Source organism: Pristiophorus japonicus, chromosome 12 (genome assembly GCF_044704955.1).
Source record: "Pristiophorus japonicus isolate sPriJap1 chromosome 12, sPriJap1.hap1, whole genome shotgun sequence".
Lineage (NCBI taxonomy): Eukaryota > Metazoa > Chordata > Chondrichthyes > Pristiophoridae > Pristiophorus > Pristiophorus japonicus.
This window is the reverse complement of record NC_091988.1, coordinates 164728701-164750322: the sequence shown is the minus strand read 5'-3', so window position 1 is coordinate 164750322 and position 21622 is coordinate 164728701. Positions and strand designations below refer to the sequence as shown.

Here is a 21622-nt window from a genome sequence, read left to right as displayed (position 1 = left end):
TGGTCTCCAGTCATCTTGGATCTCCAAGCCACTGGACCAAGACCTTGCTCTGTCAAGCTGTGTGGTGGCTTGTGTGCAACGGCTTCCCACGTTAGAAGAATTCATGCACAGGCATCTTCCACCCTTCAAAATGAAGTTCGGGATCAGGAACGTCAGTTCCCTCATGGAAACACCTGGGAACTCATTTTGGATAGTGGATGCATTGGTTGTAATTTACCAAAATTCCCTGAATTCTGGGGAGATCCCAGCAAATTGGAAAAGTGCAAATGTAATGCCCCTATTTAAAAAAGGAGGCAGACAAAAAGCATGAAACTATAGACCAGTTAGCCTAACATCTGTGGTTGGGAAAATGTTGGAGTCCATTATTAAAGAAGCAATAGCAGGACATTTGGAAAGCATAATTCGGTCAGGCAGAGTCAGCATGGATTTATGAAGGGGAAGTCATGTTTGACAAAATTTGCTGGAATTCTTTGAGGATGTAACGAACAGGGTGGATAAAGGGGAACCAGTGGATGTGGTGTATTTGGACTTCCAGAAGGCATTTGACTAGGTGCCACTTAAAAGGTTACTGCACAAGATAAAGGTTCACAAGGTTGGGGGTAATATATTAGCATGGATAGAGGATTGGCAAGCTAACAGAAAACAAAGAGTTGGGATAAATGGTTCATTCTCGGGTTGGCAATCAGTAACTTGTGGGGTGCCGCAGGGATCAGTGCTGGAAACCCAACTATTTACAATCTATATTAACGACTTGGAAGAAGGGACTGAGTGTAACATAGCCAAATTTGCTGACGATACAAAGATGGGAGGAAAAGCAATGTGTGAGGAGGACACAAAAAATCTGCAAAAGGACATAGACAGGCTAAGTGAACGGGCAAAAATTTGGCAGATGGAATATAATGTTGAAAAATGTGAGGTCATGCACTTTGGCAGAAAAAAATCAAAGAGCAAGTTATTATTTAAATGGAGAAAAATTGCAAAGTGCTGCAGTACAGCAGGACCTGGGGGTATTTGTGCATGAAACACAAAAGAATAGTATGCAGGTACAGCAAGTGATCAGGAAGGCCAATGGAATCTTGGCCTTTATTCCAAAGGGGATGGAGTATAAAAGCAGGGAAGTCTTGCTACAGTTATACAGGGTATTGGTGTGGCCACACCTGGAATACTGCATGCAGTTTTGGTTTCCATATTTACGAAAGGATATACTTGCTTTGGAGGCAGTTCAGAGAAGGTTCACTAGGTTGATTCCGGAGATGAGAGGGTTGACTTATTAGAAAAAGTTGAGGAGGTTGGGCCTCTACTCATTGGAATTCAGAATAATGAGAGGTGATCTTATCAAAACGTATAACGTTATGAGGGTGCTTGACAAGGTGGGTGCAGAGAGGATGTTTCCACTGATGGGGCAGACTAGAACTAGAGGGCATAATCTTAGAATAGGGGGCCGCCTATTTAAAACTTAGATGAGGAGGAATTTCTTCTCTCAGAGGGTTGTAAATCTGTGGAATTCGCTGCCTCAGAGAGCTATGGAAGCTGGGACATTGAATAAATTTAAGACAGAGATAGACAGTTTCTTAACCGATAAGGGATTAAGGGGTTATGGGGTGCGGGCAGGGAAGTGGATCTGAGTCCATGATCGGATCAGCTATGATAGTATTGAATGGCGGAGCAGGCTCAAGGGGCTGTATGGCCTACTCCTGCTCCTATTTCTTATGTTCTTATGTTTTTTTGGAGTGGAAGCAGGTCATCCTTGAACGAGGGACTGCCTAATACTATAATGGAGCATCATGAGGTACTGTTTCGTGGTGCTGCACTGGGATATTTTGGATCACCAAGCACAGCAAATAAAGGAAATTCAGGGGGTGAGGAATGCATATGGGAGCTTACATTCGAAATATGGTAGAAAGTAAATGACTCAAACAAGATGTACTGGTGCAAAGCAGCATGTTATAACTTTCTTATGGACACACCCGAGCACATTGGATGCTGCTTATGTTCGGCTTACTTTATCTTTAGAAATAAGTACATATTTTAAAATGTAAGTCCAGTTGCGAGTTGAGGACCAATGTCTCAATGGAATTAACTGCGGGTTAAATCTAATGTCGACACTGGCGGCGTGAGCTTAGAACTATATATGCTATTGCAGGATTTTTGTTTACCCCCAATGTCTTTTACGTTATGTAATGTGAATACTGAATATATAAATGATCAAAGGAGTTGCATTGAACTGGTGATGTGCTATTGCACAGGAAACATAAATACCTCCATAGCCTATCACAGGTCTTCAAACCCTTTGACGTTTCCCCGGGGAACTTTATACAGGTCCGTCTGTTAGATCGCGGCAGAAATGTGCTGAAACTGACTGGATGCGATTTCCTGACCACATGTTGGACCTGAAGTTGTTTGCAAACGCCAGGCTTCAGTTTGGGTCTTTGCTGCTCTTGGTCAAAGGATTCAGGTATGTGGTACTGAGGGGACTATGCTATTTACTCGCCAATTACATTTAGTTGAGGTATTTTATTGCTACTGCAGAATTAATTCTGCGTTCTTTATTTTGTAATGTTGCACCTAACAGTCAAGCAAGATGTGACATTTTTGAATTATAACCTTATTGAAAACACAAGAATTAAAATTAAACTTACAGGTCTTTCCTTCTGATATTTGATTTAGAGATTAATCTGCAAGCACAGATTCGGTGCTCAGAAAGTGTCATGACTGCTTTACACATCCGCCTGTGTTTGACAAGCTTGATATTATGGATCATTCAGAAGTCTGGCGCGTCTGTGCTATCTAATGTCACCGAACTGACGGTGAACCCAAGTGCCGAGACCGACCCTGATTTAAGAAAGGTTCTCAGTGCTGATGGCGCCCCACGCAGTCGACGCAAGCGGCAGATCTCCCAGAGCGACCGTAAGGCGATTGTGGATTATCACAACAGGGTGAGGTCGCACGTATTGCCACCTGCCGCTAACATGGAGTACATGGTGAGTGGGAATCTGATTCAATCCATAACATGTTTAATAAGTCGGGTATCACGAGAAAACAAGGCTTAGGGGTGACCTAATTGAGGTCTTTAAAATTCTGAAAGGTCTTCATAGAGTAGATACAGAGAGTGTTTCCACTTGTGGGGAAGAGCAAAACTAGAGGCCATCAATATAAGATAGTGACCAAGAAATTAAACAGAAGAAACTTCTTTACCTAGAGAGTGGTGAGAATGTGGAACTCTCGATCACAGGGAATAGTTGAGGCGAATAGTATAGATGCATTGAAGGGGAGGCTAGATAAGTATATGAGGGAGAAGGGAATAGAGGGTTATGCTGATAGAGTTAGATGGGGAAAGACTGGAGAAGGCTCGAGTGGAACATAAACAGGCATGGACTAGTTGGGCCGAATGGCCTGTTTCTGTGCCGTATATCTTATGTAATCCTATGAAGTCAAGCCAAATACGATTGATGCAAAACTTTCTGCCTTGTTTATTCCATATTGTGGAGTTCTGTCACAGTACAGATTCCACTTTGACCCAAGTACCTTCTTAGAGAAACACATGTTAGCAGCCCTGCAGACACGCTCCTGATTTATGCATTGCACCAGCTCTAAACTAGAAGTGCGAATCCGCAATCCGGATTCAGGGTTCAACCTGACTCTCTGGCGAAGGGAATGAGACTCCTGAGAGGAGGTCGTCTCCTACCACTTCAGTTTGACACAACATGGACTTTAAATCCCCTGCAGTGTCAACCCTGCTTTACAAAGTGCTCACAGAACTGCTGCACGCCCTTTTTGTAAATCCACCTAAGCTTAATTTAAATGTTTAGAGAGCCGGAATTCTCCACTGTCTAAATATTTAAAAGTGACGTATTGGGAGAGAGCTCTGCCTGCGCCAAACCTGCAAACGGCTCTCTCCTGTTACAATTCCAAGCGGGATTTAAGCAGAGTTAATGTGGTATTGCCTGGCGAGATCTCTTTGTCACTTTGGCATTACTCTCTGGACATGCAGAGATTCACTCACCAATCAAACATTAGTTACATTTTAATGTTAACGGGAAGCAGTTGACTCTTTCTTATCAGGATATGGTAGCCTCCATGTTACTGGACTAGGAAGCCAGAGAATGTGTGTTCAAATCCCACCATAGCAGTTTGAGAATTTGAATTCAATTTAAAAAATCTTGAAGTGAAAAGCTGGTAAAAGTCGTCATGAAGCTGTTGGATTGTCATAAAATCCCAACTGATTCACTAATGTCCTTTAGGGAAGGAAACTTGCCATTCTGACCTTGTCTGGCCTATATGTGACTCCAGTCCCATACCACTGTCTACCCTCGGAGTCTACAAGTCACTTAATTGTATCAACCCAGCCCCCAGCAGTCCAAGAACAGGCCGCCCCATCACCTTCTCAGGGTAATTAGGGGTGAGCAATAATGCCCAAGCTCCAGTTTCTGCTCAAACTCATTTGCATATTGGCAAACATAAAATCTTGCACGAACCAGCGCAATCAGGCAGTGTTTTAGAACGTAATCTTTAAAAAAAAATTTGCATTAAAAATATTCCTTGATATGTTTGAGTGGTAACCTGGTGCAGTTTTATTAATATAGCTGAAAATGGGCTTATCACAAAATGTAAGCATTTTAATTAGTGTCTAGTCCAGCACCTGTGAGTAACCTGATTTAAATAATTAAAAATGACAAAAAAATTATACAGAACCATTGATTACTTTCACTGGTGTACAATAGTCAGTTTCTGAGTAAATTAAATATTTAAAAATGTTTAAACTTCTAAAAGGAGCCTATTAGTGTCTGCGCCTGAAAAATATTTAATTTTTAAGCGCCTCCTCAAAGGTCTGCAAACGGGTGAATTAGCATCTCCATGGTAATAAATTCGACCTGGGGGTGTGGCCAGTTTTGTGGCTGGGCCGACTTCCAACACAGTATTTTTTAAACAACCCAAAACATACTCAATTTGCGCTTGAAATTCCTCGATCTTTTGCGCTGGTTTGAAAGATTTCTGGTGAATTGCATTGAAAAAACCACCTCCACCTAGTGGAAACTCCAGGGAAAAGAGTTTAGGGTGATATTCTGGAAAATGATGCTCGAGAGTACAGGCTGAGCATCCAAAATCCGGAGTTCCGGAATCCGGACTCCGGACCAATTGGTGGCAGAGTCGCCACAATCCGTAAAATGTTCCGGAATCCAGACCTGCCGATCCTGCCGACCTCCAGCCTCATCTTGCCACCGCTGACCATACCCCACCCCACCGTCGCTCGCTCCACCCCGCTCGCCGCTGCTGCCCTTACCTCGGGGTCTCCTCACTGGCCCGCCCCAACACCTCCTCTGTGGCGAGGCCCGCCTGAACAGCTCCACCTCGGCGGGGCCCGCCTGAACACCTCCTTGGTGGCGGGGCCCCGCCCGAACACTTCCACGGCAACGGGCCCCGTCTGAACAGCACCACATAGCCAGGGCCCACCCGAACACCTTCTCCTCGGAGGGCCCATCTGAACAGCTCCATGGCGGGCGGGGCCCCGCCTGAACAACTCCTTGGAGGCTGGGCCCCGCCCGGCGACCTCCTGGACAGGGCCGGCGACCCGAACAGCTCCTCGGAGAGCAACAACCCCACCCCCCACCCTTTTCTGACGTTCTGAAATCCGGAAGTACCTGAACCTGGGCTCGGGTGTTTCCGGATTCGTGATGTCAAACAGACGTTCCAAAGTCCGGACAAATGCAAAATCCGGAATGGCCTCGGTCCCGAGGGTTCCGGATTTGGGACGCTGCACCTGTATTATATTAAATGACAGCATTTTCTGAATGTAGAAAGAAAAAGTTATTTTTACAAGATTACTTTTTAAAAAACATTTACAGTGAAGTAATTGTAAATACATTTTTGGTCATACCTTCAATGAAATATTGATTCAGGTGACTATCTTATAGTTAGTTAAATGTGATATTTCAGCTCCGAATGTACCTCTATTTTATTCCAATATTTCCTCTTATTTCTATTAAATAATTTACAACAGACTATTAGAGGAGTAATTGTCATTGATGTAACATGGCTGTGTAATGTTACATTTCAAGCCGTTAAAATTTAGCTTCTAAAGAATTTTTGAGTTCACAGCTGGTGCCAGCTGCACAAAGTGCAGCTCGCCAACAATTTACCAGTAACTAAGTAAGCAAATGAGAATCTAAACTTATGTGCATGGGAAATAAAGTGTTATGATTAAAAATAAAACAATTAATGGAAATAAAGGATTGAAAATTCCTCTTGGCGTCTTAGGGCTCTGTAGGATATTTGATTAAGCTTTGATTGTGTTCGTTACAGCTTTTATAACAGATCATAATGTTTAAATATGAACTGGCTGAATAATCATAAAATAAGCAGTAAGTTGCTTTTATTTGCCAATTACATATTTTCCCATTCAAAGAATAGTTTTTGTGTAATTTGGAATTGTGAATGGCAATGTGAAAAACAGAACATATTTTCACCCTTGCATGCACGGGTGACTTGAAACATACATATTTTACCACCTTGCCAATGCACCCCACATCAACTTTAGATCGCAGATGATCGTCACGTAATAATGCAAATTAATAAAAGTTGTACACTTTTCCACATCAGTGGATCACTGTGTTTGACTTAAGTAAAATTATTTTTAACTACTCTCCTGTACTCTGGACCTGACTACCCTGGCTATATGGTTTTCTCTCTTGCCTTTTAATAATTCTGACTCCCGGCAGAAGAATCTCACCAGTCAACCCTGGTTACTACCCTTGCCAAGCTCAGATGAATCAAGGTACCGTGACGAGAGTAGGTGTGAACAATCACTGAAATGTCCAAACTAGCTTTCATTGTTTTGAAGCACACTAGTTCGGACACCCCAACCGAATACTAATGTACCGTTCCAAGCCCTGCTATTGTGTGAATTTAACCGAGATCTTGGTTTAGCTCAGTAGTAGCATTTTTAACATATATTACAACCCCGACAGTATAGTCAGAAATCCTGCAATGTGACAAATCCCAAGTCCACATATCAAATAATGTCGCTGGAGTTTGCTGTTCTGTTGACTAAGTAAATTGGATCTTTTTGATTTCATACAAACTAACAATTCATTATGAATAATGCAAACTACAGCAGTAGACAGATCCAGCTGACACTATGGACCTTTTACGTGAGCTTTTGCATAGCACGTTGCTTTAAGTGAGATATCAAAATGGCACAGTGCCCTCTACAGGGCATCTGGGACCTGTGTGAACAGGGAAAGTAACTATGTATCTCTTTAACCAATCAGATTGAAGAATTGTTAATGAGCAGCACAGAGCCGAAATCAGGAAGTGTACGTTAGACTAGTGAATTCAATGTCAAATCAGTCACAGAAAGCAAAATAAAGAAAGGAAAAGAAAGATTGAATTAAGAGAGAAAAAAGGAGACAAAAATTAAAAGTAAAAAATATATATATATATTTTTAAATCTCCAACAACGATCAAAAGCTTAAGGAATGAGGCTCCACACTTGTAAAAGTTAATTTTCAGTGCCAGAGAGGTTGTTTGGCAGTAATTAAGATTTATCACGCTGTTAAAAAGGGTACTTAGACAGAAATGGACAAGCCCTAACTTTCTGTGGCAAGCTCAATTCGTATCTCCAGTGTAAGTACAGAAATTTCATGCTGTTCAATGCATTTCAATGGTGAGTCAGACAGTGAGTTGCCGATTTTGGGAAGCTAACAGCGGAGCAGCGTATCTCGGACAGAAACTTCCAGATTTTTGTGTTAAACCATGTATCTACCCTCGTCTGAAGTTATTGTGTGGTTTGTGCATAAATAACAGTAAACACCATTAGCCTCATCATTATTTTGACTGTAAATTTTGGCCAATTATTTTATTCTTTATGATACACATATTTGTCATGTGACATTTGGGTTTCTGGTTGGATGCAATCTGCACTGATATCAAAATCAATAAATTAAAAGCCTTCTAAGCCAATGTCAAGGTGTACAATCCATTATATAAAAAATCCACCATATGCATATCTAGATCATATGTAATTATTCACACTTCATGAATTTCATTCCTGACTAGTACTATTTCTCTAGATTCAAGGATTTGACCAGAATTGTGTTAAGTCAAATGATAGCTCAGGATGTTTCCAGTAGAGTGGACAAGGGAGAATCAGTTGATGTGGTGTATTTGGACTTTCAGAAGGCTTTCGACAAGGTCCCACACAAGAGATTAATGTGCAAAGTTAAAGCACATGGGATTGGGGGTAGTGTGCTGACATGGATTGAGAACTGGTTGGCAGACAGGAAGTAAAGAGTAGGAGTAAATGGGTACTTTTCAGAATGGCAGGCAGTGACTAGTGGGGTACCGCAAGGTTCTGTGCTGGGGCCCCAGTTGTTTACATTGTACATTAATGATTTAGAAGCGAGGATTAAATGTAGTATCTCCAAATTTGCAGATGACACGAAGTTGGGTGGCAGTGTGAGCTGTGAGGAGGATGCTATGAGGCTGCAGAGTGACTTGGATAGGTTAGGTGAGTGGGTAAATGCATGGCAGATGAAGTATAATGTGGATAAATGTGAGGTTATCCACTTTGGTGGTAAAAACAGAGAGACAGACTATTATCTAAATGGTGACAGATTAGGAAAAGGGGCGGTGCAACGAGATCTGGGTGTCATGGTACATCAGTCATTGAAGGTTGGCATGCAGGTACAGCAGGCGGTTAAGAAAGCAAATGGCATGTTGGCCTTCATAGCGAGGGGATTTGAGTACAGTGGCAGGGAGGTGCTACTACAGTTGTACAGGGCCTTGGTGATGCCACACCTGGAGTATTGTGTACAGTTTTGGTCTCCTAACTTGAGGAAGGACATTCTTGCTATTGAGGGAGTGCAGCGAAGGTTCACCAGACTGATTCCCGGGATGGCGGGACTGACATATCAAGAAAGACTGGATCAACTGGGCTTGTATTCACTGGAGTTCAGAAGAATGAGAGGGGATCTCATTGAAACGTTTAAAATTCTGCTGGGTTTAGACAGGTTAGATGCAGGAAGAATGTTCCCAATGTTGTGGAAATCCAGAACCAGGGGTCACAGTCTAAGGATAAGGGGTATGCCATTTAGGACTGAGATGAGGAGAAACTTCTTCACCCAGAGAGTGGTGAACCTATGGAATTCTCTACCACAGAAAGTTGTTGAGGCCAATTCACTAAATATATTCAAAAAGGAGTTAGATGTAGTCCTTACTACTAGGGGGATCAAGAGGTATGGCGAGAAAGCAGGAATGGGGTACTGAAGTTGCATGTTCAGCCATGAACTCATTGAATGGTGGTGCAGGCTCGAAGGGCCGAATGGCCTACTCCTGCATCTATTTTCTATGTTTCTATGTTTCTATGTTTCTATGTTTAGTTGGTTCCTCAGAATGCAAAACAATAGTCAAACTTCATTAACATATATTTAAGCGAACATGAATATTATGTATTTATTTTCTGTCCACTGACCATTCTTTGAAATGAGGCGGCAAACACAAAGTGATCCGATCATAGTACTTGTTATGAGAGTTGACAAACAATATATTCTAATGCATGAAGTAATTTGATAATGCTGAATGTGTTGATTATTGTGACTGTGTTAAGTTCTGAATAAACGTTTTAGCAAAATTTGTTTATGTGTCTTTCATTGTAAAAACAGCATTTGCTTTCCAACTGCCTGAGATTTTTTGCTATTTACACGTATGTTGTTATCTGGAGATTCTGTTCAGGAGAATGAGTTCCCATATAAAAACAAAAATGCCAAATGGGAAGTGACCAACAGCAATGAATTCTACTTTCATTTTCCATTATTTTTGGACAATTTCTGACATATGAGCTAGATAACATCTTCAAAACTATTTAAAATGTTGTTATTGTGAAAATGATGATTGACTATGGGTGCCAGGATTTTTGATACTCTAGAGAGACCATAGGGCTAAAGTTCCTTGCCGTTCAGTGGATCAGCACTGTAGAAACAGGCAAGAAAATGTTATTGCATGAAAATTGGGCCGCAGTCATTTCCAGCTCTTTTCCGCCATTAAATCACTTCCCCGAATTCCCCCCCACTTTTTTTTAGCTCTTTCCACCATCCACCACCGAGTCCCGAGTGCCCTAATTTCAGTATATGCTATTGAGAGCCAATGGTGCTGTAGCTCCCTCTTTCCTGCTTTTACAATTGCAATATACTCAAAGAAACTTAGACTGAGATTTATAAGACGCAGCTGCTGCCAGGATCAACTGATGCAGCCGGAAGTGAGGACTTCCTGAGGCTAAAGCGATTGACTAGTGATTTCTGCAGTGTTGAAGCACTTTTTCCAGCATTTATTTTGCCATTCTGCTTTTAAAGACCTGGATTTGCTTCTCACTGCTTCTGACAGGGTCATATCACCAGCACATTTATCATGATCGAGAAGGAGTGGCACAGAATGTAGCAAGGAGGTTCATGCAGCCCATCAGATATTACCCTCCCCCCCACCATTAGAACATGTAGGCAGCAAAAGTCATATGAGGACTTTGCTGAGGGTCTGCTTATAAGAAGAATGCGATTCACCAAAGAGGCAATGGGGAGCAATGCCACCTACTGCATGATGACCTGCTGCCATGCTCATCAGTCCACACTGTGTCTCTCTGTGCCTGTGAAGATGACCAAAACACTCAATCTTTATGGCAGTGGCTCATTTCAAACAGCCACACGTGATCTCTGAAAAATCAACCAGACTTGTATGTATGCGCATGTATTCATCTGATCACTGATGCACTTTACAGGAGAGCTAGAAAATTCATCGCCTTTGGCATCACAGCAAGGCAGCAGCAAGAAATGGCCATTCAGTTTTATGGGGTTGCTGCTTCCCCAATCAATGGCACCCATCTTGCTTTGCATGCTCCCGTAGAATGTCCCCTCATCAGGAAGAGCTTGCACTCCTTCAATGTATACATCGTGTTTGATAACTTACAGAGGATCTACAATGTCATCACCTGATATGCTGGCAGCATTGATCCTTTTAAATTTGGCCTTCCTTGACCTGTTCAGGGAAGAAAGTCAGGCCAACAGATAGCTTCCAGGTGGCATAGCCTACCCCTTGCACCCATGGATGCACCCCAATAAGAGTGGCCACAACGGCAGCAGAGAAGAACTACAATGAGGCACATGTCTCTACAGGATTGTAAATCAAGAGGCCCATTGGGGTCTCGCTTTCGTGGTCCAGAGTTAATCTGTAGTATGCTTCAGGAATATGTCAGGAATATTTGTAACCTGCTGTGCCCTTCACAACGTTTCCATACAGAAAGGGCTGGACTTTGACAATACTGGAAAGAAGTCCTGGCTCCATTGAAACTAGAACTTAATGGAAGAAAACATCACAATGACCTGCACTCAGAGGAGACTCATCAGTGACTGCTGCAAGGGTTATCATAGCACCTCTGATCACTAAAGTCTTCACTTCTGTGTAGCACAGTCTACCTTTGACACCACCGCCTTAGCTCCTTTTCCCCCACTTTCAAATAAAGAGACATTCCCTTAATCTACTGCCCATCCTGCAACATGACAAGACGTCAGCTATCTTTGCCCCTACATGACCCTGGCACTAATCATAACCTAATTGAATAAGTCAACATTATAAGAACATAAGAACATAAGAATTAGGAACAGGAGTAGGCCATCTAGCCCCTCGAGCCTGCTACGCCACCCAACAAGATCATGGCTGATCTGGCCGTGGACTCAGCTCCACTTACCCGCCCGCTCCCCGTAACCCTTAATTCCCTTATTGGTTAAAATATTAAGTGCACCTTTTCCAATATGACTCTAACCTCTTTGAAAACTAAAGTGTAATGTCAGTGTACATTCTCTTTTAATATAATAGAGTCCAAATTGAACACAACCCAACTTAAGGGGTGATTTTAACTCTGCCCACTCTGCATGGCCCTCCTGAACCCCCTCTCTGCGACTTACCTGAGTGCCAGGAACCATTCCTTTGCGTCCCTGGTGCTGGCCTCGTGCCGCCCGTCATTGCACTCCTGCCTGCCAACCAGCTGTCACTTCAATCAACAGCACACAAACAGATTAACTGGTCATTATCACATTGCTGTTTGTGGGATCTTGCTATGCGCAAATTGGCTGCCGCGTTTCCTACCTTACAACAGTGACTACATTTCGAAAATACTTCATTGTCTGTACAGTGCTTTGGGATGTCCCGAGGTCATGAAAGGCGCTATAAAAATGCAAGTCTTTCTTTTTTCCCATCAGTTTTGAGCGGGAGATGGACTGAGGCTATGCAGATGAGGCTCGGGAGTTAAAATCTATTGGGCCTCATGCTGCCGAGGACAGGACAGTTTGCTGCGTGCCTCATCCCTGCCTAGCCAACTCCCATCCCGAGTTAAAATCGTGACTCCAGTCTTTCCTAATACCATGTTTCTGCTTGATGCCTACATGTGCCTTTCTTTCACCTACTCTGATGGTTTCCATAGTTGCAACCTGAGAGCCAGTACCACAAGAGGTTGTTGACTGTTCAAGCACTACAAAAGGGTCATGGGACTACGGTGGCCCCCGTCTCATGGCAGCTTGCTCCTGACAGGGAGCTGCTGCAAGCTGCATTTCTCTAACTTGTTCTTGGGCAGTCTGGTGTCACCTCCCACATTTCACCGATGTGGTATTCTGAGGGGGAAGGCCAGAAGCCTGGTGTATGCTGCTGTCCTGAGAGATGGCATTATAAGGCAAGTTGACTCTAACCATCGTCATTCCACTGGGTCCTTGAACTGTGTCCTCACTGATCAGCGGGATGACTAGTCTGCTGGCAACTATCAGATCCTGAAAGCCCTGAGAGACAGCACTATGCATTATTGCAATTTTAACTCAACAACCTGAGCAGGAAGCTGCAGTGGCTTTCCTACCAGGTGAAGACAGCGGGGAGGAGGATTGGGACCAGAAGAGAACCCAATGGATATGTTTTTTAATTTCCTTGTGGGGACAGGAGCAGCAAGCCATGGACTCGTCCCCATTATGAAACCCCTGTGAAGCAGCTCTGGCAGCCGATCCCGTCATCTACCTGGTGTCGGCGGTCCGCGTGATTTTCCGCCATTTCCCACCGACCTCCGCCCAGAAATCTGTCAGTGCGTTTTAAATGAGGCCTGGGAGTTAAAAGTAACTTGGGCGGCATTTCTGAAGCAGAGGGTGAGTTTCTAATTTACAATGTTGCCCACCCACTCAAATTCCATCCAAATTTAAAATTGGGGCCCACATTTTAAAGTTAGACTCAGGTCTTTTAAGCCTGTTCAATATTTACTAATGGCGATAGGCTGGGTTGTTCACTGGACAGTTCTGGCCAGTCAACAGACGCCTGGTATGTTTTACTTTATTCTGGAATATTTTAGATTGCTGAGCATTAACCACATCTCTCCTATGACAAGTCTTCAGATGCTTGCAATAACTGGAATGTAGATTAATTTGAAATTCTACCGATGCAGATAGCTTATAGCGCAGTCTGCACATGTGAGAGGAAGCGCAATTTTAATGACTCATTTCAGTGAGATCCTCTCAATGACTTTAAGGTAGATTTATGAGTTCTGAGGTGTGGGAAACCAAAGGCATCTAAAAATCCACACTGATCTGAATTGAGTCATAATATTACAGTGGCACCTCACAGTAACAATTTACTACACAAAGTTCCGGTTACAAGAAAGTTTAGGTTTGAAGGAGCGTATGGCCTACTCCTGCTCCTAATCCTTATGTTTCCATGGTCATGTAGGAATTCCCATTATAATTCATAGAACAGCTCTCAAGTAAGATGAACTTTGAGAAGAACTATTTCCATAATTCCCCCAGGTTTCTGACAGGTTTTGACTGTATTTGGATTGTTAGAATGCACTAAGTCCAGATGAGATCGACTTCAGTCGTCATTCAGTGGTGAATTCGGGAAATGTTTTTTTAATAATGGTATTACAAGTCAAAAAACCTGAAAACACTACAGATCATTGGGAGCATGTATCAGATGGTTCTGCTATACTTTAGATCAGGCAGGATACTTTCTATTTTCAGTATATCAAATAAAGTTTACCATTTCACTTTGCTTCTCTCACAGCTCTGGGATGACAGACTATCAAAATCTGCTGAAGCTTGGGCAGCTCATTGTATATGGGATCATGGGCCGTCAAGCTTAATGAGATATATTGGTCAAAATATGTCTATTCATTCAGGCCGGTAAGTAAAGGAGGCCCATTCTCTAGTTAAGAATGATACCAATTAGATGTATGGAAGGTAATTTCAGTTTGGGCCCTTGCAGAAAACTGATGGTTACAGATCATCTGCCCGTTATGCACCCTGTCCAATTTTCCTTTGCTCAATGGAATGGAAAATTGGACAGAATGTCTACTGTGTGGCTGTGTGAGAATTCCCCATAATATATTGTGACCAGTTAGCAGTCTTGTGCAATTAAATGTTTCTGTGTGTTTTTTAAGTTAACCCAGCTGAGGTTCTTGGCTTATACTGAAGTATGGTTTCGCCAGTATCTCACTGAAATAGCCATTCTTTATCTGTGAGCTTAAAAAGTGAGTGTCAGTAGGCTGTTCACCATGAGAGCATCACACTTAAGCTTAACCCTGTCTTCACCTGACGTTCGTACCTGTGTACATTTCAGCATTGGATAGTGATGAGGAATAGAGGCACTCTCAGATTTTTCTTTCCTCTCCTTAGCCTGCAAGCAGATTTGGATTGTAGCACCCCTTTCTGAGCGTTTGCTAGGTGAAGGATAAAGAGGGTACTGGAGAACTAGAACACCTGTTTCTGTTTACACTCAGTGCCATTACAGTTGATTCAGGATAACAGAAACAATTGATCCAAGCACTGTGGGAGCACCTTCACCACAGCGGTTCAAGAAGCCGGCTCACCAACACCTTCTCAAGGGCAATTAGGGATGGGTAATAAATGCTGGCCTTGCCAGTGATGCCCATGTCCCATGAACACTTTTTTTAAAAGCACAGAATTTAAGTGCCATTTCTATTTACTATTTAATGTAAAATTCCCAATTAAAGACATAATGCTTCCTGGTGAATTATATATTTACCAGGATTCAATAATGTGCAGGCTTCCTTAGACAGGGCTCCATCTACAGCACACATCAACTCCACCTATGCCAATGGAATTTCTTTCTCACTTCCTGAATCTGAACTCTCAGTAATAAGATGCAATTCAAATTCAAGACTATTTTGCTGCTGACCAGATTAGAATGAAGCTATCATAACTTATTTAACTGTAACTTTTAAAATGTGTGGAGAGCTACCTTGATTTCTTCTCTGTTGATAGGAATTATCAGTAGATTCCACAGCAAGGACTGCAGCCACAAAGATCATATCATCTTGTTCCCCTGATCTTTTGTGGGCTTTTGTCAAAGATATTCAGTCTGTCAAAAAGAGAATAGACTAAGCTTGCATAAGTTGCATCTTTGTATGGCATTTTATGACTCTCATACCTAGAGGGATGGCCTTTTTACTGACCAGCCACATGAGGTATAAGTAAAAGCTGGCTGTGACCTCTGCCTATTCCCATTTACTATAGATAGATAACTGGAAAGATGTTGGTCTTTCCTTCGCCATGTAAAACGCTGAATGAAAAGGACGCACATGGCGTTTAATGTGTTATAGTTTTCTCCATGTCATGTTTTCAAAAGTTAATATTACAAAATAACATTGGAAATCACTGAGATCAGCTTCATCAGTGCAGGTCAGAAGTAGGTGAACATCGCTAAGCTCATTGGAAAGATTAAGAAATGCCACAAGCACAGGTTATTGCCACTGGGTTGAGAAGATTTTGAAAAGAAACCTCAGTAGCTGAAGTAAAGAAAGCATCTTGCATCAAGTTTCACTGGACTAATCCCTGGGATGAGAAGAGAGATTGAGTAGATTAGGTTTATACTCTCTGGAGTTCAGAAGAATGAGAGGAGATCTCATTGAAACATATAAGATTCTGAGGGGGATTGACAGGATAGATGCTGAGAGGTTGTTTCCCCTGGCTGGAGATCCAGAACTAGGAGGCATAATCTCAAGATAAGGGGTCGGCTTTTTAAGATTGAGACGAGGAGGAACTTCATCAAAGAAAAAGAAAGACTTGCATTTATATAGTGCCTTTCATGACCACTGGATGTTTCTAAGTGCTTTACAGCCAATTAAGTACTTTTTGAAGTATAAGCACTGTTGTAATGTTGGAAACTCAAGAGGGTTGTGAAGCTTTGGAATTCTCTGTCCCAAAGGGCTGTGGATGCTCAATCGTTGAATACATTCAGGTTGTGATAGATAGACTTTTGGACTCTTGGTGAATCAAGAGATATGGGGATAGGGCAGGTAAGTGGTATTGAGGTTGTAGATCAGCCATGATCTTATTGAATGGCGGAGCAAGCTCAAGGTGCCATATGGCCTACATCTGCTCCTAATTCTTATGTTCTTATGTTCAATGGTGAAGAATACGAACAATGATCATACAAACAACGACAGAGAGGTAAAGACCTTCTGATCCATCAAGCCTGTTCCACCCAATTGTGATGTGTATCACAATATATACTCTCCACCCCATCCAAAACCATGTGATCTTCTGGGAGAGAGGAAGTCCAGATAAAAAAAACCCAGGGAAATTTAGGGGAAAAAATCTGGAAAATTCCTCTTAATTTTATTAGTCTGTTGAATTTATACAGCAATTCTCTTCATGTCCTTACTCTATTCATTTGATATGTTCTTTATAAATGTGAAATGTTATTAGTTTATGTTCTGGAGGCATTGCATTCATACAGACTGAGTTATGTAAATGAAGGGATTGTTGAATTTTGTGCTAGTTATGCTTGTAAAAAAATGAAGTATTTCTTATTTCCTCAGCTATCGGTCTATTATAGATCTTGTGAGGTCCTGGAATGATGAAGTGCGCTACTACTCCTATCCTTATCCCAGAGAATGCAAACCAAAATGCCCCAATAAATGCAATGGAGCAGTTTGTTCCCACTATACACAGGTACCATACAACTAATTTCTTTAAATAAAGGACACTGATTACTCCTCAGTGAATTATTGCATGTAATGCTACAATGGGAAATCATTCATGGAGCATTATTACTGTATATTCATCAGTGAGTCACAAAGTCGTATAAATATTTACCTCTGTGACATCGAACAAGTACAGTTTTTTAATATGCTGGAGATCTGAAACAAAAACAAAAAATGCTGGAAATATCTGGTAGGTACATCTTTGCAAGAGGTTCACTAGTTTTTATCTCTTTCCAGCTGTTTAGAAAATAAGTTTTGACGGATGTTCAACTCTTTTTTGTGATGGGAGGCGGAATTCTAAATTCTTATTTTTCACCTTTGCTTTGTTCAGTCCTATTAAGGACCACATTTATTTTTCAGTTTCCAGCTCTGATGAAGGGTCCACAACTGAAACGTTAACCTGCCTTTTCTTTTTACAGATGCTGAATGCCTGCTGTATATTCCCAGTATTTTCTGTTTTTAAAATATCGACCAGTTGCAATAAAATTCTGTTATATTGCTTTCAAGGTCATGATGGTTGAAAAGCTCTTTTTTTCAGACATGTGATGCTAATATCTGAAATTCACCACTCTAGCTCTCTGTTGATTAAATATAAATGGTGCTATAAGCATTGAGGAATGTCAAGAGTCTGGTCTGATTGGGTCAGCTTTACAAAGAGAATTAATGAGATATGTGACCAGGCAATAGTTACATCCGATGGGGGAGAAATTCCACATCGCTCCGTTTGGGGGTGGTTACACTCGGGAGGTGTGAGACTTTGCGCCAGGCTGAAGTCTCCAAAAATTCGGGTTACCGCCCCCGGAAGGAAGTGGAGCGCTAAATCAAGCGTCCACTTCCTTCCTGGGCCACTAACGGGGTGGACACCTCAGCAGCACTAAGCACTGGGTTGCGCTGCCATGTCTGAGGAACCCTTCCCTCACTTAAAGGGGAAGGGCCCACTCATTCAGAGTGCCGGGCTGAGCGATCGCGGCCAGGACCCTGCGAAGAAACCGGATCAGGAGCAGCAACAAGAAGGTATGTTTTTTAAAGTTTACACTCGGCCACCTCGCCTTTAATTTTCGCCCTGGTAGCGGCCGGCTGCCGAGACACGCCTCCTGCTGCTGCAGTTGGAGTTTGTGCTTGGCGCTGCTGCAGGGGGCGAAAGTCAATTTCAGGGCCGGGGCGCTAACGGGGCGATGCGCCGGCGGTGATGTCACGATCTCGCAGCACAAATGCATCCAATTTCTCCCCCAATGTCTTTTATATTTCAGCACCAGAATTTTTTTCATCTATTTTCTTAATCAAATATATGTATTTTTAATCACTTATTTACATGTAATCTGTACAGAAGATATTAAAGATTGAAGTGTGAATGATGCACCTCAGTTACCATTTTCAGTGCATTGATTTTAAAATTAATTTAAATTAGGATTTTACCTTATTTTCCAGATGGTCTGGGCTGCATCAAACAGAATAGGGTGTGCTGTCCACACCTGCAATAACATGAAAGTCTGGGGATCCTTATGGCGCCGCACTACATTCCTAGTGTGCAACTATTCTATAAAGTAGGTATCAGTTTTAGTTTAAACTATATTCAGTATGAGCATGTGCAGGAATGGCTCATTACTGCAGATGTAAACATAACACAACAGGGTCATTTAAAAAATTTTCCCTGTCTAAAACACATTAAAAATAAATTGAACAGAGGTGTTGTGCAAAATGTATGTTTTAATGGTAACATAAAGTCCTGTGGTTAGCAGCAGATGCTTAAATTAACAACCATTACAGTATTACATAACTGCTTAAGGCTACCATATGACTGGTAACACTAATATCACGTAATGTACTACATGTAAATGTTGATCTGGGGGTCACTAAATGAAATAGTATTGGTGTGGATATTTATAGATATACATTAACTGATTAGATATCAATGAGCTGCATCTTCTAAGAACTGTCACCTGTGCAACTTTAATAGAAATGGTAAAGCATGAAAGGCTGTTTCAATTACTGGAAATAAACAGTTGAATTATTTCCAACCTGGAATTGATACAAAATTATTTCAATAATTGCACAGCTTTATTAAGAATTGGACACATTCGAGTTGCACAGTACGGAAACTATCAGCTCAGTCTTATATTAACTCAGACTCAGATTAACACAGCCATATACTGCAAATTACAGAGTTCTGTGTGATGCACTTCATCATTCACAGCCAGGGTTTTCACTTCAGTGGAGAGCTGGCACTTTGTCCAAGGCATTGTCCTAGCAGAAAGAAGGATGCATGGAAGTGAGCAGTGATCATTGTATGATTTTGAATAATTGTATAAACTACGGCATGTTAAAATGATCAATTTTATTATATTTTTCTACCACAGGGGAAACTGGATTGGAGAAGCTCCATACAAATCAGGGAAACCATGTTCAGCTTGCCCACCCAGTTATGGAGGTTCCTGCAGTCACAATCTATGTGTCCCAGGAGTCACGTCAAATAAGTTGTTCTTATTCAAGTAATTTATGTTGTGTACACTTTGTTGGAGATGGGGAGAGGTTAATAATATGTGTCCAGTTTCCTATTTTCAACTAAATTATAAACCAACCAGTTCAGTGGAAACAATAAGCTGAAATAACAGTGGAAAAAAAACCATCTCACCAATGTACAGTGTGACATGTTTAGTGACAAAAGTAACACAATTATTCAAAGATAATGTATTTCCTCATGAATGAGATCATTACTCCTGACAGATCAGGAATTATTTTCACATTCGTGGAAAGACAGTATGATTGTATAAAACTTTGTTAAAGGAAAACACACCATACATTTGAATTGTTTCCATGGTCTGGTATCCCATGCAGTGCCAATGCCTACTGCATTTCAGTCAGTTCCCAAGTAAAACAACTTTCCTTCCCCGATGATTTGATCAAAGACAATTACAGAAGATTTTTATGTATATTTATAACTAAGGGTGTTTAGAAGCATGAGTAGGATTTTTTACTTCCTGATGGGGTACACACTCAACTCTTGCCTGTGCACGAATGGCTAACCTGTACAGTTCTGGCGCACGAGAGAATCTCAAGGGGAAGAATCTCCAACTGCATAAGAAATTGTATTGCCATCTTCAAAATTTCCGTATTTTAAAGGTGTTGCATAATACAGCTACAATATCTCAAATCCGTACTTAGTCCTGTGGCTACAGACAGGATAAACATTTTTATAAATACTTATGTTTGGAAAGTACAACACGAATAGAAATGCAAATCAAGATCGCCCTCTATTGGACATATCACAAGATCGCAAGATGATCTTAAAGAGATAATGTAGGATGAAAATTATCTTGTCTAAGCGTTCTCATATCTTGCTTTCCATTATTTTACCTATTTGTTTAACCTTCCAATAGAATTCTTAGCCTTCCTACATGATTAAAAGACCAATGATGTTCACTAACAAAACAAGTCAGAATTAAAAATGAAGATATGCACTCTATTTTATTTTTTAAAAAGCGTTAGGATAAGGCAGTTACAGTTACTTCAGGGGTACTGTAGCTGCACTAAGATCCAGACTGTAAGTGCATGTCAAGACTCACAGTTCGAGCCTTTGCACAGCTACAGCACGAGTCAATTGAATTATCTCCTTAACAAATGAACGAAGAGCACTTCAGTTATAATAATGTAATTTAAAGATTCACTGTCATCAGGAATGTTTGGCTTCCAAACTATAAATTATTCATGAGATCCAGTGGTGGAACTGGGAATACTCTTTTGACACCACATTTTAAAACAATGGGCTGGATTTCCCACTGGGTGGCAAATGCACCAGCTAATTTAAAAATGTACAATAATGACCATCGGACAAAAACATTTTCCCTTTGACATACATATGATGATGCTGCAACAAAATCATTTGGGGTGAAATAGATTAACTGGTAGGTCAGCTGAATAATCGTTCACCTTCTGTTTATCCATATTTTGTAACTCAACAGTGACTAATTGAGGTTCCCCTTTCTTATAAGAATATCCTGTCTCAGAGTCTTATGCTCAGTTGAGCTTAACAGCCACCTAAGGGGGTTGTCAGAAAGTTTCTATAATTGATTCAATTTCACTTATACTTAACCGGTGGATTAGACTTCCCTGCCCATCAGTGGTGTCTGTGTTTCTGGTGGCAGTTGGCTGTTGAACATTTACAGATTGCAATCTGGTCCTTGCCATCAACACTCATGTGTCAATGTGGCACCGAAACATATTTACCATCAACAGGAAGTCCATCCATTCAGTAGAAAATCCTGCACAATGATGTTTCCAAACAGTCGCAAATATCAAACCTCAATAGAAGACATTTATATTTATTATTACACATCTGTATTTGTGCTTAAATGCACTGTGCATTGCCGCTATCATATCCTGAAATGGCCACTATACAAGAATTTCTAGCTTGCAAGCCAAAAAACTCATGGCAATGAAAAAAGTAAGAAACTGCAAATAAAAGCTGAAATAAAAACAGAAAATGCTGAAAAAAACAAAGTCAGCCCACCAGTATCTGTAAAGAAAAGAGACAACTTAATGTTTCTCTTGTGGACACTTCATCAGAAATGGCGACTGGAAGATAAGTGAAACACTTACTTGAACTGA

General features: G+C 41.4%; 1 protein-coding gene across 1 annotated transcript; it reads left to right on the top strand.

The window, feature by feature from the left end:
- Window positions 1-2708: 2708 nt before the first annotated feature.
- LOC139277038 (peptidase inhibitor 15-like) lies at window positions 2709-19510 on the top strand. Its single transcript, XM_070895040.1, has 5 exons — window positions 2709-2981; window positions 14074-14192; window positions 16853-16985; window positions 18446-18561; window positions 19375-19510. The coding sequence occupies exons 1-5, from the start codon at window positions 2709-2711 to the stop codon at window positions 19508-19510; spliced, it is 777 nt and encodes a 258-aa protein (XP_070751141.1).
- Window positions 19511-21622: the final 2112 nt, after the last annotated feature.